The sequence below is a fragment of the Entelurus aequoreus genome, linkage group LG06 (assembly GCF_033978785.1).
Source record: "Entelurus aequoreus isolate RoL-2023_Sb linkage group LG06, RoL_Eaeq_v1.1, whole genome shotgun sequence".
Taxonomy (NCBI): Eukaryota; Metazoa; Chordata; class Actinopteri; order Syngnathiformes; family Syngnathidae; genus Entelurus; species Entelurus aequoreus.
This window is the reverse complement of record NC_084736.1, coordinates 59,610,934-59,635,000: the sequence shown is the minus strand read 5'-3', so window position 1 is coordinate 59,635,000 and position 24,067 is coordinate 59,610,934. Positions and strand designations below refer to the sequence as shown.

Sequence of the window (24,067 nt, the reverse complement as noted above, 5' to 3'; positions counted from 1 at the left end):
TTTAAATAAAAAATTGGCAGCTCAGTCGACATAATTTTACTGTAAAATCTACTGTGGTTTTTACTCCAAATTACTGTAAATGGAAAAACAGTGCCTCTCTTATTTTTACAGTGAAATTCTCGTGACTGAGCTGCCTATTTTTTTTTTTTTTTTACTGTAACATGTACGGTTGTTGTTTTCACAGAGCAATACTGTAGATCAGGGGTGCCCATTACGTCGATCGCGAGCTACCGGTCGATCGCAGACGGTGTGTCAGTCGATCGCCAGCCAGGCAAAAAATAGTCCTAAAAATGAGCGATCATAAATCTTCACTATGACGTCACTTTCGTCACTTGATTGACATTCACGGCACCTGAGGGTCTTCTGGCTGCTGCCAGCTCATTATTAAGAAAAAATTACAGACAGGAAAGCGAGAAACACTATTTCAACAGACTCTGGCGCCGTACCTGTCGTCAAAACTCCAAAGACCGACTGCACAGTTGCACAATAAAAGCTCTGCTTCATCCTACCTGCGCTAACAAAATAAGAGTCTCAGAAAGCTGGCGTGCACAAGCTAGCAAGCTACGGAGTTTGCCGCCAATGTATTTCTTGTAAAGTGTATACAAAGGAGTACGGAAGCTGGACAAATAAGATGCCAAAAACCAACCACTTTCATGTGGTATTGGACAGAAAGAAGGACTTTTTTTCTCCTCCATTTGAAAATGCGGACGTTATCAGCACCACTGTCTGATTCCTATCAATGCAAGTCATCAGAATCAGGTAATACACCAACTTATATTCTTGTCTTCGTGAAAGAAAGGAATCTATATGTGTTAAACATGCTTGTATTATCATTAAACACCTTTAACTTATTAACAATATTAATTATGTGTTAAACATGCTTGCATTATCTTTAAACACCTTTAACTTGTTAACAATATTAACTATATGTGTTAAACATGCTTGTATTATCTTTAAACACCTTTAACTTGTTAACAATATTACCTATATGTGTTAAACATGCTTGTATTATCATTAAACACCTTTAACTTATTAACAATATTAACTATATGTGTTAAACATGCTTGTATTATCTTTAAACACCTTTAACTTGTTAACAATATTAACTATATGTGTTAAACATGCTTGTATTATCTTTAAACACCTTTAACTTGTTAACAATATTAACTATGTGTTAAACATGCTTGTATTATTTTTAAACACCTTTAACGTATTAACTATATTAACTATATGTGTTAAACAAGTTTGTATTATCATTAAACTCCTTTAACTTGTTAACAATATTAACTATATGTATTAAACATTATTGTATTATCATTAAACACCTTTAATTTATTAACAATATTAACTATATATGTTAACCATGCTTACATTATCATTAAACACCTTTAACTTGTTAACAAAAACATATCTTTCATAAATAAGTAAATATAAATTATATATATGAATGAGGTAGATCCCCACGACTTGATCAATTGAAAAGTAGCTCGCCTGCAGAAAAAGTGTGGGCACCCCTGCTGTAGATGGAAAAACGGAACAAATAGTATGTTTAGAAATTCTAATGACTGAGCTGCCAGTTTTTTTTAATCGTAAAACCCATGTTTTTTTTGTTTTTTTTACAGAGCATTAGTATTCATGGAAAAACAATACCACACTTATTTTTACTGTAAAATTCTAGCGACCGAACTGCCAGTCTTTTACTGTAAAATACATGGTTGTGGTTTTTACAGTGCATTACTGTAAATGGAAAAACAATACTGTTTTAACAAAGTGAATGTCATTCATGCCCATGTTGATCACAACTGAATACAGTCAGTGCAATCCTAAAAGAATCTAACTGAATTATTACTAATTAGATAAATATAATGCTTAGGCTCGCTGTGTATTTATTTGCCACTGATCACATACAATTTATGCTTCTGTTGTAAAGATTGTGACAAGCAGCTGTTTTCCTCCGTTGGAGTCTTTGAGAATCCAACAACATCTGATACAAACCACACTTGTCGGGTCCTAATCAACTCCCCTCCCTCCATGAAGATCAGAATCCAGGCAGTGCACATAGAATTAGTCTTCAACACTACAAACTTTCAGTCTACATACATTATGGTGGGAACTTTTTACCATTATATTGCATTAAATACGATGCAAACTCAATATGTGAAATACCTTGTTTGTGTGTCTTGCAGATTCGGGACAAGGATGTCTTGACCACCAACGTGTTTAAAGGCCCGGAGCTGTTTTTGTGGCACTCCTCTGGAAATATGGCCGAAATTGAATTCCACGGAGACTACCTGCACACCGTGGGAAGTTTTAGGGCGGAATATTCCTTTGTAAAGCTTTGAGTTTTAAGATTTCTTAACACATATATATTTTTTACACTTATCTGTAGATGCAAATCTAAAAAAAAACAAGAAATAGATTAAATGTTACATTTAAAAAGTACACTTTGCAATTTCTGTTTATTTAGTGTTTTTATATATGCATTGAACACCTTTTAACAAAATATAGAAATTCCCTCAGCACGACTTGTGTTTCACTTGCAGCATAAGTCACACCTTAGCTCTGTAGAGATGTTGATACAGCAGTAGTAGTTTTCACCAACACTCTCAGTGCATTGCAGGTCCATGTCAATGAGGCATAGCTGCCAGAACTTTGGCGCTTGTTTATTTCCAGTTCTCAGGGAAAGGATCCCCTCCAATAAAATCACTCCACTCTCGTGTGGGATCACTGCTTGGTTTTGGCTGTGTCCTCCAGAAGAGCTCTCATGTCCAACAGAGCATCATTTACAGTCTGTGCAAACTTGGCCGCATGTGTCTCCTCACAGCTGTTGAAGGCCGTGATAGCAATGTTGATGTGCTCATCCATGGGATTGTAACACACTCCATAGCCATCTGGCACCATTGGACCAAAGCACATCACGCAGTCGGTTTTGGAACCAACCTGGAACCAACACACACGGTCACAATGAGGGAACATACACAAGTAAACAAACGCTAGAAGCGATGATTCCTTCAAAGAGTTCGGTCTGAATGCTGAGAGATGCTGCTGTCGAGCTGAGTTATTTTAGCTGGTGATTACATCACAGCCTGCAATAGCAACGTTCAGATGCAATTTAAATAACGCAGTCTCTCAGAAGCACAAGATGCGCGCAGGCCAATGTATGACTGATGATATGACATTGCCTTGTAAAACAAGTCCACTATCTCAGATAATTCTTGGAATAGGGAGAAATAAAAAATACCAGCATTTTCTTGTTTGACAAAGTTTTATCAGTTGAGAGAATGTTAAAAAATATATTTTATTATGTGTGGTCTAAACAAACAGAATATACCGTATTTTTCGGAGTATAAGTCGCTCCGGAGTATAAGTCGCACAGGCCGAAAATGCATGATAAAGAAGGAAAAAAACATATATACACTACCGTTCAAAAGTTTGGGGTCACATTGAAATGTCCTTATTTTTTAAGGAAAAGCACTGTACTTTTCAATGAAGATAACTTTAAACTAGTCTTAACTTTAAAGAAATACACTCTATACATTGCTAATGTGATAAAAATGACTATTCTAGCTGCAAATGTCTGGTGTTTGGTGCAATATCTACATAGGTGTATAGAGGCCCATTTCCAGCAACTATCACTCCAGTGTTCTAATGGTACAATGTGTTTGCTCATTGGCTCAGAAGGCTAATTGATGATTAGAAAACCCTTGTGCAATCATGTTCACACATCTGAAAACAGTTTAGCTCGTTACAGAAGCTACAAAACTGACCTTCCTTTGAGCAGATTGAGTTTCTGGAGCATCACATTTGTGGGGTCAATTAAACGCTCAAAATGGCCAAAAAAAGAGAACTTTCATCTGAAACTCGACAGTCTATTCTTGTTCTTAGAAATGAAGACTATTCCACAAAATTGTTTGGGTGACCCCAAACTTTTGAACGGTAGTGTAAGTCACACTGGAGTATAAGTCGCATTTTTTGGGGAAATTTATTTGATAAAACCCAACACCAAGAATAGACATTTGAAAGGCAATTTAAAATAAATAAAGAATAGTGAACAACAGGCTGAATAAGTGTACGTTATATGACGCATAAATAACCAACTGAGAACGTGCCTGGTATGTTAACGTAACATATTATAGTAAGAGTCATTCAAATAACTATAACATATAGAACATGCTAAAAGTTTACCAAACAATCTGTCACTCCTAATCGCTAAATCCGATGAAATCTTATAAGTCTAGTCTCTTACGTGAATGAGCTAAATAATATTATTTGATATTTTACGGTAATGTGTTAATAATTTCACACATAAGTCGCTCCTGAGTATAAGTCGCACCCCCGGCCAAACTATGAAAAAAACTGCGACTTATAGTCCGAAAAATACGGTAATTAAGAAAAGAATAGCTTTGATGCATTGTAGTATCATAGGTGCACTGTAAGACAGACGGGTAAATATTGGTGTCTTTATTCATGCTTGAACAATACACAAACCTCCAGCTAGGTGGCAGCAGTGGTGAAGTTAATCAACAGGATATACGACGATGGATATATAGTTCTTGGGTTTAGCAGTAACGTGTATTTACTGTAAAGTATGATAGCTTAAAGTAGAATAAGCTCTTTATCTGGAGCAAGTGATTGTCAACGGATAGCCTGACACATACAGGTGGGGCTGTGCTTAGGGCCCTGCGATCGGTGGGGGGCTCGTTTTGCATGAAAAAGCGCATGTCAAATGTCAATTAGTGAATGACGGGGGTGAATCACATGAAATGGAATCACGTATTTCCAGCCGCTTCCCACGCCATCACTAATAGGAATATAATGGTTGATTTCCCCTGACTGTCTCATTGGCTCTTGTGGTGCAGTGCAATAGTGCTTGTCTCAATAAGCAGAAGATTCTGAGATCAAAACCTGGTGTAAGTCGATCTAGTAAGATTTATAAATGCATGTTTTAATGAAATTAACGTTTTATTTTGCACTACAAAAAATAAAGATTTAACAATTTATTTCAAATTAATTCATTTTTGTAAAAAAAACATGCATCAAATAAATCCAAATTGTATTTAAAAGAAAAAGTATAAAAATTGTTTGAATAAAGAATGTCTTTCTGTGTGGCTTCTCCGGCTTCCTCCCACCTCCAAAGACATGCACTTGTGGATAGGCTGATTAGCAACAAAAAATGTGAGTTTGATTGGTTGTCTGTCTATCTGTGTTGGCCCTGTGATAGAATAGGATAGGAGAGACTTTTATTTAGGCCCTGCGATGAGGTGGCGACTTGTCCAGGGTGTACCCCGCCTACCGCCCGAATCCAGCTGAGATAGGCTCCAGCAACCCACGCGATACCAAAAAGGGACAAGCGGTAGAAAATGGATGGATGGATTGGCTACGGTTGACATATTGTCTAATCACCAATATCATTTTCTAATTTTATAGCTGCTGGATGACTGTAGGGGCTGATGAAAACAAATAAAATTGATGCGTTTTGGTGTCCGCTGGCGTTTTTCCAATGGCTTTCATTTTTTCATGTAGAAGATACATTATTAACATAATTCAAATGAAAAGAAAACTTAATGCAATATGCATTTTCTTGCAATTGGAACATTCCAGAGCACGCTCGCAGTTTGTGCCAACATTTTCCATAACCACACCTTCTGCACGGTAAAATAGGGGTTCTATTTTAGACTGCAGGACTGCGTCTAAAATGCCCATAAAAAAATGGTACATGTCTGCTGCATGTTTAAAAAAATATAAAAACCGTCATGATAACATATATATGCAATAAATGAGTGTATCGATGGTGGAAGATGCATTATCACACACAAAACCTAATTTAAATAGTGCGATCTGCACCAGTTATCAATTGTAAACACTTTGAGTAGTTCACATGCAACACAGCCACTAGTAGTACACATTTGCACACGCTGTTTAGTGCGTGGTATTTGGATCGTAGTAGATCAGACCCTTGTTGTAATCAGCAAATTTTTTTATTTAAACGGGATCCATTCGATGTGTCATACCTGATCATTTCGCGATATTTCCATATGTTTGCTGATAGGATTTAGTAGAGAAGATCGACGATAAAGTTCGCAACTTTTGGTCGCTGATAAAAAAAGCCTTGCCTGTACCGGAAGTAGCGTGACGTCGCAGGTTGAAAGGCTCCTCACATTTCCCCATTGTTTACACCAGCAGCGAGAGCGATTCGGGCGGAGAGAGCGATTCGGACCGAGAAAGCGACGATTACCCCATTAATTTGAGCCAGGATGAAAGATTCGTGGATGAGGAACGTGAGAGTGAAGGACTAGAGTGCAGTGCAGGACGTATCTTTCTTCGCTCTGACCGTTACTTAGGTAAAAGCACACGTTCTCCTTTTTCTATTGTGGATCACGGATTTGTATTTTAAACCACCTCGGATACTATATCCTCTTGAAAATGAGAGTCGAGAACGCGAAATGGACATTCACAGTGACTTTTATCTCCACGACAATACATCGGCGAAGCACTTTAGCTACGGAGCTAACGTGATAGCATCGGGCTTAACTGCAGATAGAAACAAAAGAAATAAACCCCTGACTGGAAGGATAGACAGAAAATCAACAATACTATTAAACCATGGACCTGTAACTACACGGTTAATGCTTTCCAGCCTGGCGAAGCTTAACAATGCTGTTGCTAACGACGCCATTGAAGCTAACTTAGCTACGGGACCTCACAGAGCTATGCTAAAAACATTAGCTATCCACCTACGCCAGCCAGCCCTCATCTGCTCACCTGCGTTCCAGCAATCGACGGAGCAACGAAGGGCTTCACCCGATCATCGATGCGGTCGGCGGCTAGCGTCGGATAGCGCGTCTGCTATCCAAGTCAGAGTCCTCCTGGTTATGTTGCTGCAGCCAGCCGCTAATACACCGATCCCACCTACAGCTTTCTTCTTTGCAGTCTTCATTGTTCATTAAACACATTGCAAAAGATTCACCAACACAGATGTCCAGAATACTGTGGAATTTTGCGATGAAAACAGAGCTTTTTGTATTGGATACAATGGTGTCCGAATATTTCCGTTTCAACGATTGACGTCACGCGCATACGTCATCATACATAGACGTTTTCAACCGGAAGTTTCGCAGGAAATTTAAAATTGCACTTTATAAGTTAACCCGGCCGTATTGACATGTGTTGCAATGTTAATATTTCATCATTGATGTATAAACTATCAGACTGCGTGGTCGGTAGTAGTGGGTTTCAGTAGGCATTTAATTGGTCTCTCTTTTTGACTTGAACTCCTGCAATGCACGATATTCTAATTCATCGAGTTGCACATGTACATTCTTCAATGTACTGTATCTAAGTGAACATACCTGGCTGGTGGAAAGATTGTAATGGTGAGCCACAGCAAAGGAAGTGTCCATAAATATCTCAGGCATAGATGTGAGGTCTACAATACCCTGCATCTTCAATCCTAGAAGGTGTCGGTCTATGGCTTGTCCGTGAATGGCCTAAAAAAAAAAAAAGAGCAGTTGTAACTCATGAGGCAAACTGTAGTGAGTTACATAGTTCACAGAATAAAATGATAAGTCCTCACTTTGTATGTGTTCTCCGTGTGAATCTGAGCAGCCTTGTGCAGCAGTGCCAACCTCTCTGTGTTCTAGAGGAAACATTTCAAAGCTCAGTCAGAGAATATCACTTATGTCAATACTAGTGTATCTTTCACGAAAATTTTCATTATACCTGTTTAGCTGTGTCCTGCATCGCTTGGACAAATTTTAACGAGTCCATGGTCGTTACTCGTATTGCATCTGTTCGTCCATATTTGAACATTCGCAATGACGCGCTCTCATATGTGGGGCAACATATGTTATACATCCTGAAATGCAAAATTTGACTCATCAGGATATGTCATCATACTATGTTTGTCAATTAGTTATTTGTTACCTAAAGTAGGCAAGTTGCAGAGCCATTTGAATGAAAGCATCTGGACTCAATTTGTGTTGCTTTGGCACATTTTTCCCATAATGAGAGAACAGTAGAACCTTCACATCCAGGTCATGTACCATTCTGGTAATGCAAAGAAAGTCATATAAAAAGTTTGAGGGGCTAAATATTATATTTTTAGACTCCACTTGACCTACATATTCATATTTTGTTTTGCGTTTTCAATGTCTCGCTTGACCTCCGGGGTGATGTTAAAACGCAGCTTCTGAGGCATGACCAAAGGAACCATTGGGGAGCGGACTATTTGATTCTTCTGCCTGGGACAAAATAAGAGCACGATCTGTCATTTCCAGGGCCGTTGAAAAATGGAGATAGCGTTCCGTTAAATAGAATAAAAAGAGAGCTTACATATACTTAACAACGTAATCAATGAGGAACACAATAGGCGGGCCCTCTGCAGGTGCATGTTCATACACCAGTCCACATGTGCCATCTTCACCGACAATAAACTGTGGAGGATTCATATGGACACTGAATTTCCCAATTAATGTAAATGGATCTTCACTCACCTGTAACGTCTTGTCAAACCAGCGGTTGCCGCTGTTCCAGCGAGCACCGCCTCCATGCAGCATCTGTGCAGCCACGCGGCTCTGGTACAGCTCATCTGACACGCGGGGCATGGGCGCATCCAAACATACAGTGAAAATACTTTTTTGGATGGCACGCACCGACTCCTTGTTTGTCTTATCTGAGGAGTGAAAAACAAGAGAACAAATAGAATCAACCAAACGTACTTGAGGCCTTCATTTGTGCCTTCTTACCCTTAATCAGATTATTATACGCTTTTCCCCAAGTGTTGCGGTGCTGTGACGTTAGTATACCAACAGGCTCCTTGTTGGTCTGCAAAGAGGTGTTCCAAATTTTTTCCAGTTGCATGTATATTTGATCCACTGTAAGTGGAGTACCATCGCTGTTGTAAACATCCAGGACAAAAAACTAGGAAGAAAAGAGGCAAAAGGAGCTTACTAAATTGTGGCCTTAACAACAAGACATGCACGAGTAGAACAACAGTGCCACCTACAGTACCTGGAAGTTATGAACTACAGTGATGTGAGTGGGCGAAGTTTTCCCGATGGCATGATTTACAACAGTGTCTCTCTTTGGTCCAGGGATACGGCAAGAGGACAGGATCTGGTAATACTGGTCCATGCAGAGGGGCTTCTTGCTCAGATACTCTATTGGTAGCGTCTCACTGTGGCACATGAACATAATGTTTCAAGATAATCACTATTGTTTTGGTGTATGATTATGATACAGTGAAATCTCTCAGATCAGACATAATAAATTCTGGACACTGGCTTTGTTTAGATTTTGAAATATGTTTTCCCCACAGGAAATAATAGGAATAATTCATCCCAAACTCAAACTGATACAATTGGAAAACCTTTAACAACAACAAAATAAGATACAATCACATTTAGCTTTAAATAGGATTATTTTTTCAACATCCATAGACAAGTGACATGTTAGAATAATATAAAAAAGTGTGACTACGAATGCAATTTTTCTTCAAAGTCCTTTTAAGTCAGGCCGTGTTTTGAGTCATATCATGTTATTAATACACTGCGAGAGTCCAACTGTGTTATCAATGTGTTTTTATTACAAAACGTGCCAGTGTTAGCCTACTCTCAACTCTTCATAAGTCTATGTGCCCCTGCTTCTACACCCCTCTTTGACTGTAGTTCTTTACTAACTTACACAGTTACACCACAAGTTTATTTCGGATGACTGCAAAGTAACTAACTCATCACGGAGCCAAAGAAAGTTGTGAGTTTCAGCACTTTGATAAAAAAGTAAGGAACACTATTGAATTCAAGAAATAACTCGTAGAAAAGTACGAAAGTGGCGTCTGTGTGGCTCTTTCCTCCCCTCGTCCCTCCCCACTTTTTATCTTCCTTGCAAACAAGATCGTTCAATTAAGCAGAAATGTGAGCAACCGTTGAGAAAAATGAGTAAATTTTAGAAAAAAAGTGCTGCCACGCAAACCCCTGAAATATTTTTTTTCCTGCATTTGGGTGCATTTCTACACTATATTTGACCTTTAGAATTATTCACTTCTACCAACCTCTTTTGGTTGTCTTTTGGTAGATAATTTACTGACATTATTATCATTGAAAACGTAATGTAAAATTCTATAACATGCATGAAAGAAATCAGAAAATGTTTCCCATTTGACAACTCTATGCTGTAGCCGCGTCCCCTCGAGTAATATACTTCCAATGTTGTGACCTCTGTTTACAATCCGTCACGTCAAAAATATACCTTCTTCCTGGCTACTAATGAATACTCTAGAACTGCAACTGGTTCAGAACTAACAGTGTTCAGATTGTAATTATCCAAATATGATAAGCAGCAGAGTGGACAGCTGTCAACATTGTGGCTCGGAGAGCGAATGGAGGCAACAACAAGTAAGCTAGACACATCTAGCCAGCTTGTTTCGGTGCTCCTGGGATCGTCTCACCGTCCTGCAACTCAGTGCGGCGGGTAGGCAAGAGGAACAATTAGTAACTGCAGTTGAGACGAGCGTTCAACACGCTTCTTTAAGGTCGCATTTTTATTGCTATTTCAATGAAAAAAACGCGTAAGTGATATTTTGATGCAAAAATTTATGTTTTAAAATGCGGAAATTTCACATGTCTGATAAAGGGAAAAGTTATGTTAAATGTAGAGATGTCCGATAATATCGGACTGCCGATATTATCGGCCGATAAATGCTTGAAAATGTAATATCGGAAATTATCGGTATCGGTTTCAAAAAGTAACATTTATGACTAAAACGCAGCTGTACGGAGTGGTACACGGACGTAGGGAGAAGTACAGAGCGCCAATAAACCTTAAAGGCACTGCCTTTGCGTGCCGGCCCAAACACATAATATCTACGGCTTTTCACACACACAAGTGAATGCAAGTCATACTTGGTCAACAGCCATACAGGTCACACTGAGGGTAGCCGTATAAACAACTTTTAACACTCTTACAAATATGCGCCACACTGTGAACCCACACCAAACAAGAATGACAAACACATTTCGGGAGAACATCTGTACCGTAACACAACATAAACACAACAAAACAAATACCCAGAACCCCTTGCAGCACTAACTCTTCCTGGACGCTACAATATACGACGCTACCCCTCCCCCAACCCCCCACCTCAACCCCGCCCACCTCAACCTCCTCATGCTCTCTCAGGGAGAGCATGTCCCAAATTCCAAGCTGCTGTTTTGAGGCATGTTAAAAAGAATATTGCACTTTGTGACGTCAATAATAAATATGGCAGTGCCATGTTGGCATTTTTTTCCATAACTTGAGTTGATTTATTTTGGAAAACCTTGTTACATTGTTTAATGCATCCAGCGGGGCATCACAACAAAATTAGGTATAATAATGTGTTAATTCCACGACTGTATATATCGGTATCGGTTGATATCGGAATCGGTAATTAAGAGTTGGACAATATCGGAATATCGGATATCGGCAAAAAAGCCATTATCGGACATCTCTAGTTAAATGTTTATATTTTTTATTTGTCATTTTGTCTGCATGTTAAACTATAATCATTCACTATAAAATGTGTTAATAATTGTAGTTGTCTTGTCTGAATCTAATAATATTTGAGCATTATTAAAAATATAAGTAAGGATGGGTACCTTTCACATTTGAACCAATACAGAACTGATTCCTAGTACCTGGAGATTGATACTGGTACTCAACAGTACCAATTTTCAGTACTTTTGTGTGTGTTACTAGATGTTAATTGTGTGTGTGAATGTTTTCTATCTGTGTTGGCCCTGCGATGAGGTGGCGACTTGTCCAAGCCCAGTGCAGCTGGGATAGGCTCCATTCTCCCTGCGACCCCGAAAGGGACAAGCGGTAGAGAACAGATGCATGTTTTATAATAAAAATATATTTTTATGTAACATTTAAAAACAAGATGATTATGATAACTCTGTTGTCCAGTCGTTACATCTTGTTTTCATATTACATTTCTGAGTGTCTTTTGCAAGTATAATATAAACTTCTTATGAAGTTGAAATTCCAAGACGTTAGATGGCAGTAGTGTATAGACGACAGCGTGTCGCCTAGCTAGGAAATCGTCTTTGCCATGAAACTGAATGTACCAGTTTAGTCTTATTTTGCGACCTACTGTAAGTATTATATTTTTTACACACTTGCCGTTTGATTGTAACGGGCATCTTGGTAGTAGTTTTCATTACTAAATTTGGAGGCGTTAAAATTTGCCATGTAAAATCACTAATGCTAATCAGTAGCATGTAGTCGTGCTCATAAGTTTACATACCCTGGGAGAATTTATGATTTCTTGGCCATTCTTCAGAGAATGTGATTGATAACTTCAGCTGAAATACAGGACTCTCTGAAAAATTGTGGTGTGGCTGTTTCAAGATGCACAATAAGGAGGAACTTGAAGAAAAATGGGCTGCATGGTCGAGTCGCCAGAAGAAAGCCATTTCTGTGCAAATGTCACAAAGTATCACGCTTACATTACGCCAAACAGCACAGAGACAAGCCTCAAAACTTCTGGAACAAAGTAATTTGGAGTGATGAGACCAAAATTTTACTTTTTGGCCACTCGACCATGCAGCCCATTTTTCTTCAAGTGCCTCCTTATTGTGCATCTTGAAACAGCCACACCACAATTTTTCAGCGAGTCCTGTATTTCAGCTGAAATTATTTGTGGATTTTTCTTTGCATCTCGAACAATTCTCCTGGCAGTTGTGGCTGAAATCTTTGCTGGTCTACCTGAATCCCTCATTTTCTACTTCTTAATCAGCGTTTGAACACTGCCGATTGGCATTCTCAATTCCTTGGATATCTTTTTATACCTCTTTCCTGTTTTATGCAGAATCATAGAATCCAGAAACAACTGTGCAGCACTGGATGAAAGATGCAATGGTCTGTCAGAAGCCCAGAAACTCACTGACCTTTTATACACACACATTAATTACAAACAAACATGTCACAGGTGAGGGTTGGAACCTTGATTAGCCATTCGCACCTGTTTGTGTCAACTTTTGTGCATGTTATCAGATCAAAGTCACTGGGGTATGTAAACTTTTGATCAGGGTCATTTGGGTACTTTCTTTTGTCATTTTGATTTAAAAAGAGTAAACACAGTTGTTTGCCAATAAATAGCTTCACACAACCATTAAGCATAAGTCGAAGAAAGGTTTTTGTGTTATCATTCATATTCTCTGAAGAATGGCCAAGAAATCATAAATTCTCCCAGGTTATGTAAACTTATGAGCACAACTGTATATGACAAAGCCAATGCAAATTAGCATCAAGCTAGCGCATTTTCGAAAAATGAAGCCCTACTATACATTCTAGGGGTTTCTATCAAGCATAGTTGCTTTGTTGCCAGGGGAAATTACAACATTACCTAGAGGCAATTTGGCTGAGTCCACTCTGAATGCTGCTTTAGTGATTGTTTTCCCGCCAAGTGTTTGAGTGTTTAGTCTGCAACCAAATGTGATGTCACGAGCAACAAATGTATCGCAAATATGACACCGTCTGATTTTACGTGAATCAATACATGTTAACTAACGGAATTTGGTCGATGTCTGTAGAAGGACCGTATTTGGTAATTATCCCTAATGGATGGAAGGTCTGACCTGTTGGAACAGATTGGGAAAACTGAGGTACCACTTTATTTGCAATATACCTGGTGAAACTCACCTGTCAATCATTTCTTTAAACTCCAACACTCCTGCTATCAATTTAGCTGCAAATCTGCACAGAAGTAATCACTGAGTTATGACATAATGTAACAGAATGACACATGATGATGTATGCTTATCTCCAGCCGATTGACACAGAATTCATACACGACTAAGATCATGACTTGCTGGACTCCTCCTGCACGTGGCGGTCATGTTCACAGCATATCTCATGAGTCACATCAGTCAAAAACAGCTGAGCAATGCTAGGGGCATGCTTTAAATAGCCAACATGGTGAGGGAAGCCTGTGTAAAGGTCGACTTGAAGCTCCAACTGAATATGGTTTACACAAAATAATTTTTTTGTAAACTGTGAGGTGTGTCTGTTAAAATCATGGTTGTGTTTTACAAATGATGACAGATGTGAACAAGAGCATGTATTGTCTATGTGTTATGATGTAAATGAAGTGTGGTAGTATTGTATAATAAGTTTGTGTCAATAAAAGGGCATTTTATGACTTTTCTTAATTTGATTACATGCTATAATATGATTTTATTGTTATAATTTTATTGCATGATGTTTGTATCCCTTTAATTTAGGTAGCTAGGGACTGCAAATGGAAATGAGCTATTTAGCTATAATCTGGTACAGAACATATCTGTCTTTGAGCTTAATGTTTCTGTGCATTGTCCCTTCAAATAAAGACTAAACTAAACTAAAACTTGTCTTACATGGGAACAACCTCATTGAATAATGATCATGATGTTAATGTCTGCCAAAGCGAGAAGAACCTGACAAAACAGTATATCTAAGGCCTGCCGTAGGTGTGGGCACTTGTGTTTACAACAGTGAGAGGTTACATTGGTTTGTGGCTTGTGGTTCACCTCATCTGTCCTTGGCGATCTTGGAAGTGCATACGTGGCAGGACCACACCAGGGCTCGTGTAAACAGCGAGCGGCATCCGACAGTCCAAATAGGCAGACTGCATCCACCATTCAGACAACTGTTAAAAACATTAACAAACAGAATTAGAGACTTAGTTAAGAATTGTTACACCATATAATTCATTAAATGACCTGTGATATGATGAAGGTAAAACACGTCAAATATCTACCCAGTTGTCCGTCTTTCGGGCCCGTCGCTCCAGACCTTTCTGCAGACGTTCTCCGACCCCACCCTTCAGGAACTCCTCCACCAGCTCTCGGGTGTGCTCCAGCTCCTCTTCACTGACAATCGGTTCCAGAGCAGCCAGGTAGTGATCGCATGTCTGTTTCAAGGGCGGCACAGGCAACTTCGGTAAACCCTCCTGGTGAACCAGGGACCGTTCCTGGATCTGCGTAACCGGCCGAAGAAGGCGACATGGTTTCACCATGCCAGGCCCCAGCTGGGAAAAAAAACGTGTTTTTGATTAGAACTAGAAAAACCTCTGCTATGGCAGACCAATTTAAAAACGGATCAGCTCCAAATTGTGCACCTTCATCGTCATTTCCTGCGTATGGCTGATTTTTTGTAACCTGACTTTCGCCAGATCCTTGAGCTCCACACAAGGATCTGGGATCGAGGGCAATTCAAACTCCTTCAAGATAGCAAAAAATAATGAACCAATCAGGATCGCCGGGCGGGAGTTCATAGATGTGACGTAGCGCCAAAGCGACTGTTTGATTCAAACAACAATGGCGCCACGCAGCGAGGTCGTGTACTGACATTGATTCTGCTATTGCAACTGTTTTGTCGAATCTATCGAATATTAATTCTTTAAAAGATGAACAGAGAACGGTTTTGAACTTTTCGCTCTGTCGTTATCCAATATGTCGGCTGTTCTGTTTTGGATTTCCCAGCGTCACTCTCATCAGCATCACGGGTTGATTTCGATGTGAGTGGTTGAAGTAGCACGTCATTCAAGATAACGGACAAGTGGTTTATCCAATCACATACATTTTTTTTTTTTTTTTTTACAAGACCCCGCCTTCTGAAATACATCTCCTATTGAGAAGTCCCATATCCTTGTGTGGAGCTCAGCGAACTACAAGGATCTGGCGAGAGTCAGGTTAGATTTTTTGGGTTTCCAAAAAATAAAAAAAGGGCAATATACGCATATACTGGAGGGAAACATATTGCATCTGCACAAGAATCTGTATCCTTTAAAGCAGTGGTCCCCAACCACCGGGCCGGGCCGCACAAGAAATATATATATATATATATATATATATATATATATATATATATATATATATATATAAATATATATATATATATATATATATATATATATATATATATATGTTTTTTTTTTTTTTTTTTTAATTAAATCAACATAAAAAACACAATATATACATTATATATCAATATAGATCAATACAGTCTGCAGGGATACAGTCCGTAAGCACACATGATTGTATTTCTTTATGAAAAAAAATATTTAAAAAAAAAATAAAATATATATATATATATATATTTTTTTTTTTTTTGAGCATTCACTTGTCCCCCCCGGTCCGTGGGACAAGTTTTCAAGCGTTGACCGGTACGCAGCTACAAAAAGGTTCTCAAACTTTTTTCACCAAGCACCGCTTTTGAAAAAACTTGGCTCTCCAAGATAATGATCAACATTAATAGACAAAAGCATAGTAGGCCTAAGTATTCATTAAAAACAAGGTAGAGGTTTTATTTAAGAAATGTATATAATATTCGTGGGCCACTGTAACATTACGCACAATTTGAACAGTAACACTGTTTGAATATAGGAAGAAAAAAAAAACACTGTACTTTTAATCAAGTGATTCTTTAGCGTACCACTAGATAGAGCCCACGTACTAGTGTTTGAGAATCACTGCTTTAAAGTTTTGTGAACCTCAATAAATAATTTTGCATAACCTTTCCATCAAGCACACAGATAATTAGTACTTATGCTGAATCTCAAATGTGCAAACATTATGCCCCAGGAGGACTGACATTCCAAAGTATGACTTTCTTTCGACAATGTAATCTGTAACGCTTTATCTGACAAATTTGATAAGTACACTGGCCCTGACGTCGGAACATAAATCAAGATACTATCATGTTGTAAAATATGAACTGACTGTAAGGAGTCTGAGATAAACTTGCAGGAAGAAGCTGGTTTATTGGTGTGAACAACATTTAAAGCCGTCCACATTACAGTAGCGTGGCACAGCTTGTGAAAACTGACACCAAAACAACTGGGGGACTAAACAGATTTGTTTGTATGCACGAAGCCAATTGCCAACCGAAAATAGACGGTTAAAATAGTTGAACCTTGGAATGGCCGCTTAAACAAACACTGGCATTGGCAAGAAATCTAGGTGTAGCCAAATACAGACTGTGATTATTATCAACACCAAGGGTGTGCAAGCCGCTTTTAAAAACATGTATTTATTATTTTTCCGTGGCACTGGAGTATAAGTCGCATTTTTGGGGGAAATTTATTTGATAAAACCCAACACCAAGAATAGACATTTGAAAGGCAATTTAAAATAAATAAAGAATAGTGGACAACGGGCTGAATAAGTGTACGTTATATGACGCATAAATAACCAACTGAGAACGTCCCTGGTATGTTAACTTAACATATTATGGTAAGAGTCATTCAAATAACTATAACATATAGAACATGCTATACGTTTACCAAACCATCTGTCACTCCTAATCACTAAACCTGATGAAATCTTATACGTCTAGTGAAGTCTCTTACGTGAATGAGCTAAATAATATTATTTGATATTTTACAGTAATGTCTTAATCATTTCACATATAAGTCGCACCCCTGGCCAAACTATGAAAAAAACAGCCACTTATAGTCCGAAAAATACGGTAATATATTTAAACAACAAAAAAAACTGAAAAAGTGGTAAAAAAGAGCAAAAAGCATATATATATATATATATATATATATATATATATATATATATATATATATATATATATATATATATATATATATATATATATATATATATATATATATATATATATATATATATGTACATATATATATATATATATATGTACATGTATATATATATATATATATATATATGCTTTTTGCTGTTTTTTACCATATATATATATATATATATATATATATATATATATATATATATATATATATATATATATATATATATATATATATATATATATATATATATATATATATATATATATATATATATATATATATATATATATATATATATATATATATATATATATTTATATATGCATTTTCATGAAAGGAATCAAAATAAATTATGATGATGATACATACATATATATATATATATATATATATATATATATATATATATATATATATATATATATATATATATATATATATATATATATATACACACACAAATAAAAGTGTTCCCCAGGCTGCTTATTTTCATGTATAACTTTTTTTTTTTTTTAGCCTTTTTACAAATAAAAGTGTTCCCCAGGCTGACTTTGATTTTTCAGTATGCAGCCCCCCGTGGAAACAGTTTGGACAACCCTGATCCACACCGTTTGCCAAATGTATTGAAATTGACAAAATACAAATATTTATTCTTTTTGACACTGTCCATGTTGACATTTTAATTATTTTTTTTACATCCGGTCTGATTCGTCATTATTAAAACGCCTAGAAAATACTGGCTTTCATGTTTACCTAAAGTCACAGAATGCTTCCGGTTGTTTTGTTATTTTTAAAATGTCAGTTTTGTTTTAATTACGTTGCATTTGGAGGTCAACCGAAGCGATGTAAAAATCTCGATCAAATGCGTTTGTGTTTATATAAACTAGTAGTTACAAGTTAGGTTGCGTCACATACTGTATGCTATGTTATTAGCATTTCAGCTAATGTTATGTCATGGCAGGCTAACGTTCTGGAGAAGGTCACAAACGCATTTATTATTTTTCTACCACAGCCAATAACGTCAAAAAATCGGTCCGATGAACTAAAGCAATTTTAACCGAATATTACAGCGCATAATATTGTAATACGATTATTCTAGCGCCCCACCCCCTGTCAACTCGTCGAGCTGTCAACCCAAACAGACATTTTTATTATTAAGGCAAAAATAAATGTACGACGCACTTACCGCCGCTCTGACAAAAACACCCAACATCTCGTCAGACAAACACGCAAAAGTCTGTAAAGATGCCAAAGCTTCGAGCAGTCATGTTTCAAGGACAAGCACGGCGTCTATTCTAAGCCGCCCGCCCCCCTTTGGACCCAGCAAGCAACTGCGCGCCCTTTAAATATACCTGCTTTTCACCTCTGATACCCATGTAGTAAATCAACATAATACGTATATATATATATATATATATATATATATATATATATATATATATATATATATATATATATATATATATATATATATATATATATATATATATATATATATATACGTATATATATATATATATATATATATATATATATATATATATATATATATATATATATACACATACATATATATATATATATATATATATATATATATATATATATATATATATATATATATATATATATATATATATATATATATATATATATATATATATATATATTATACTGCGGCCCGGTAGCGGTCCGTGGATTGATTGGTACCGGGCCGCACAAGAAAAAAAATTTTAAAAATTTTTTTAAAAAAAAATAAAAATAATAAATTAATAAAAAATTAAATCAACACAAAAAACACAAGATAGACTTACAATTAGTGCACCAACCCAAAAAACCTCCCTCCCCCATTTACACTCATTCACACAAAAGGGTTGTTTCTTTCTGTTATTAATATTTCTGGTTCCTACATTATATATCAATATATATCAATACAGTCTGCAGGGATACAGTCCGTAAGCACACATGATTGTATTTTTTATGACCAAAAAAAAAAAATATATATATATATATATTTTTTTTTATACAAATTTTCAAGCGTTGACCGGTCCGCAGCTACAAAAAGGTTGGGTACCACTGTAATACACGACTTATAGATAGACTATTACTTTATTCACACACATGGTTTTCTACACCAAAATCATTTTTTTTATTCAACTTCTTCAACTTATTATTGTTCTTCTCCGGAAAGTAGAGCGCGCCAGAATCTGGAGAAGAAGAAGAAGAAGTTGAAGTTGAATAATAAATAGAGGAATTTTGGTGTAGAAAACCATATGTGTGAATGTTTTGGAGTATTCACACAATAAATAGATGAATTTTGGTGTAGAAAACCATATGTGTGAATGTTTTGTAGCATTCACACAATAAATAGATGCATTTTGGTGTAGAAAATCATATGTGTGAATGCTTTATAATAAATAGATTCATTTTGGTGTAGAAAACCACGTGTGTGAATGTTTTGGAGCATTCACACAATAAATAGATGCATTTTGGTGTAGAAAATCAAATGTTTGAATGTTTTGGGGCATTCACACAATAAATATATGAATTTTGGTGTAGAAAATCATATGTGTGAATGTTTTGGAGCATTCACACAATAAATAGATGCATTTTGGTGTAAAAAAAACCATGTGTGTGAATGCTTTGGAGCATTCACATAATAAATAGATTCATTTTGGTGTAGAAAACCAAATGTTTGAATGTTTTGGAGCATTCACACAATAAATAGATTAATTTTGGTATATAAAACCATATGTGTGAATGTTTTGGAGCATTCACACTATAATAAATAGATTAATTTTGGTGTAGAAAACCATATGTGTGAATGCTTTGGAGCATTCATACAATAAATGAATGCATTTTGGTGTAGAAAACCAAATGTTTCAATGTTTTGGGGCATTCACACAATAAATAGATGAATTTTGATGTAGAAAACCAAATGTTTGAATGTTTTGGAGCATTCACACTATAATAAATAGATTAATTTTGGTGTAGAAAACCATATGTGTGAATGCTTTGGAGCATTCATACAATAAATGAATGCATTTTGGTGTAGAAAACCAAATGTTTCAATGTTTTGGGGCATTCACACAATAAATAGATGAATTTTGATGTAGAAAACCAAATGTTTGAATGTTTTGGAGCATTCACACAATAATAAATAGATACATTTTGGTGTAGAAAACCATATCATTCACACAATAATAAATAGATTAATTTTGGTGTAGAGAACCATATGTGTGAATGTTTTCACACATATGGCATTCACACAACAAATAGATGAATTTTGGTGTAGAAAACCATATGTGTGAATGCTCCAAGGCATTCACACAATAATAAATAGATTAATTTTGGTGTAGAAAACCATTTCATTCATACAATAATAAATAGATGAAATTTGGTGTAGAAAACCATATGTGTGAATGCTTTGGAGCATTCACAGAATAAAGAGATGCATTATTGGTGTAGAAAACCAAATGTTTGAATGTTTTGGAGCATTCACACAATAAATAGATTCATTTTGGTGTATAAAACCATATGTGTGAATGTTTTGGAGCATTCACACTATAATAAATAGATTAACTTTGGTGTAGAAAACCATATGTGTGAATGCTTTGGAGCATTCATACAATAAATGAATGCATTTTGGTGTAGAAAACCAAATGTTTCAATGTTTTGGGGCATTCACACAATAAATAGATGAATTTTGATGTAGAAAACCAAATGTTTGAATGTTTTGGAGCATTCACACAATAATAAATAGATACATTTTGGTGTAGAAAACCATATCATTCACACAATAATAAATAGATTAATTTTGGTGTAGAGAACCATATGTGTGAATGTTTTGGAGCATTCACACAACAAATAGATGAATTTTGGTGTAGAAAACCATATGTGTGAATGCTCCAAAGCATTCACACAATAATAAATAGATTAATTTTGGTGTAGAAAACCATTTCATTCATACAATAATAAATAGATGAAGTTTGGTGTAGAAAACCATATGTGTGAATGCTTTGGAGCATTCACAGAATAAAGAGATGCATTATTGGTGTAGAAAACCAAATGTTTGAATGTTTTGGAGCATTCACACAATAAATAGATTAATTTTGGTATATAAAACCATATTTGTGAATGTTTTGGAGCATTCACACTATAATAAATAGATTAATTTTGGTGTAGAAAACCATATGTGTGAATGCTTTGGAGCATTCATACAATAAATGAATGCATTTTGGGGTAGAAAACCAAATGTTTTAATGTTTTGGGGCATCCACACAATAAATAGATGCATTTTGATGTAGAAAACCAAATGTTTGAATGTTTTGGAGCATTCACACAATAATAAATAGATACATTTTGGTGTAGAAAACCATATCATTCACACAATAATAAATAGATTAATTTTGGTGTAGAAAACCATATGTGTGAATGTTTTGGAGCATTCACACAACAAATAGATGATTTTTGGTGTAGAAAACCATATGTGTGAATGCTCCAAAGCATTCACACAATAATAAATAGATTAATTTTGGTGTAGAAAACCATTTCATTCATACAATAATAACTAGATGAAGTTTGGTGTAGAAAACCATATGTGTGAATGCTTTGGAGCATTCACAGAATAAAGAGATGCATTATTGGTGTAGAAAACCAAATGTTTGAATGTTTTGGAGCATTCACACAATAAATAGATGAATTTTTGTGTAGAAAACCATGTGTGTGGTGTAGATGCTTTGGAGCTTTGGAGCATTCACACAGAAATAACATTGCGCACTGTGTGTGCACTTCTCCACTTTGGCCACATGATGGAGCTCTTCCAACATCTCTCCATGTCAGTAAATACAACCCAAAGAGTCAATAACTAACAAGAATCCACAGCACGTGAATTAATAGCAGTTTGTACAATAATTGTGCATATTTGGTCTGCATTAACCGTCAAATGTTTCAATAAGAGAGCACAGAGAGAGCTTGTCAGTTTATGGTTTATTTCGAAAGCAACACAATTAAAAAAATACAATTCCAAAAACAATACCGTACAAATCAAAAGGCTTCGATCGCCCGCGTCCAGCCGGTGCCCGTTCGCAAAGTATGTTTTAAACGCATAGTTTGAGAGGCAAATATCTGCTCCAGGTCCGTGTGCTGCCAACTCACAAACTCGGATAGTCCACCCGAACCCTGCAGCACCGAGATCAGGTTGGAGATGTTCGTGGAGTCCAGCTGCTCCGAGTCCGAGTGGGCTTCATCGTCAGTCTTCATCTGCTTGCAGGGCGCCGGCACGAAGTCGGACAAGTAGAACTCTGGGTCAACAATGTGATAACTTATGTCCATGCGTCTCTTTTTCGCGTAGCACTGCGCGCCCAAGGACGGTTTGGGCTGCGCGCAACAGTCCGGGTGGAAGTATCCGTTCGTGACCGTGGTCACCACATGCGTGTCCAGGTCCAGCACGGTCTTGTGGTTGGCTGGAATGTGCAACTCCCAGGCGGGCTTGTCCGCACAAGTCCAAAAGGTGAGGTCCGAGTCGTTTAAAGGAGCCATGGCGCACGCCGACGCGTCCTGGTGCGCCAGTACCTCCGCCGGGCTGCAGTGCCAAGTGTCCGATTCCACCCCGCCGAAGTTGCAGTAGAAGTCATCGGCCAACTCCGTGAAGCTCCCGGTCAGTCCGAGGTATTCGTGCGTCCCTCGGGCTGCTGTTGCGGCATCCTCGTACTGGTGCGTCCTCGGCGTCGGGGACAAGTTCTTGCTCACGTACAACTGCCTGGCGTTCCTCAGCACGTACGTGACCAGCAAGTTCTTGTGGAGCTTGATGCCTCCACGCTGCGTCCTGGAGCTCTGGATTTTCCTCAAAGAAATGGAGATCAGATTCTGTGCGTCAAAAGCACACTCCATCCTCAACCGGGGGGCCACGACTTGTCTTCCCGGTCCCTAGAACGGTTTGCCTTTGGAGCAGAAGAAATAAAGCGTGCCCCCCCCTAGTAGAGATCGGTGTTTGGTTCGAGTAGACCATGTACATGGCTCTCCATGTCTACTCGGTCAGGGCATGGGTTTGCAACTCTCATATTTCCTCGCCACGCCCTCACGCAGACGTCGTCCAATGGGAGGGAGGCGGCGCTTCTGGTCTACAGCAAATATCACCCCTTGCCTCATTCAGGATGCACATACAAGCACGCTGCAATTCAATACATGTGTTCCTGCCCTTTTTAAATAACTTTACTAACCATATATTCAATAGGACAGAATAGAACATATCAACTCACCACAGAGAATACGCAATATAAAGAAGAAGTATATCATGGACCAGTGGTTCTTAAAGGCCTACTGAAATGAAATGTTCTTATTTAAACGGGGATAGCAGATCCATTCTATGTGTCATACTTGATCATTTCGCGATATTGCCATATTTTTGCTGAAAGGATTTAGTAGAGAACACCAACGATAAAGTTCGCAACTTTTGGTCGCTGATAAAAAAAAAAGCCTTGCCTGTACCGG

At 37.2% G+C, this 24,067-nt stretch overlaps 3 protein-coding genes across 4 annotated transcripts in view; 1 reads left to right on the top strand and 2 right to left on the bottom strand.

Moving 5' to 3' along the window:
- adamts13 (ADAM metallopeptidase with thrombospondin type 1 motif, 13) overlaps positions 1–3,382 on the top strand; it is a 40,366-nt gene extending 36,984 nt beyond the window's left edge. For both annotated transcript variants that reach the window (XM_062051094.1, XM_062051095.1), the window contains 2 exons: positions 1,931–2,106; positions 2,187–3,382. In XM_062051094.1, the coding sequence (XP_061907078.1) occupies positions 1,931–2,106; positions 2,187–2,342 (332 nt within the window). In that variant the 3' untranslated portion in view covers positions 2,343–3,382. The remainder of the gene's footprint in view (positions 1–1,930; positions 2,107–2,186) is intronic.
- LOC133652389 (carnitine O-acetyltransferase-like) lies at positions 1,896–18,896 on the bottom strand. The gene is made up of 14 exons (XM_062051099.1): positions 18,762–18,896; positions 14,777–15,046; positions 14,547–14,665; positions 13,681–13,734; positions 9,010–9,175; positions 8,745–8,919; positions 8,493–8,671; positions 8,332–8,432; positions 8,121–8,240; positions 7,924–8,046; positions 7,720–7,855; positions 7,574–7,636; positions 7,350–7,487; positions 1,896–2,940 (listed from the first exon to the last, which is right to left on the bottom strand). The coding sequence occupies exons 1-14, from the start codon at positions 18,786–18,788 to the stop codon at positions 2,725–2,727; spliced, it is 1,887 nt and encodes a 628-aa protein (XP_061907083.1). The 5' UTR covers positions 18,789–18,896; the 3' UTR covers positions 1,896–2,724.
- A 3,661-nt stretch (positions 18,897–22,557) lies between these two features.
- Positions 22,558–23,633, bottom strand: LOC133651610 (immediate early response gene 5-like protein). The gene has a single exon (XM_062049589.1). The coding sequence runs from the start codon at positions 23,465–23,467 to the stop codon at positions 22,622–22,624; it is 846 nt and encodes a 281-aa protein (XP_061905573.1). The 5' UTR covers positions 23,468–23,633; the 3' UTR covers positions 22,558–22,621.
- Between the last annotated feature and the right edge of the window lie 434 nt (positions 23,634–24,067).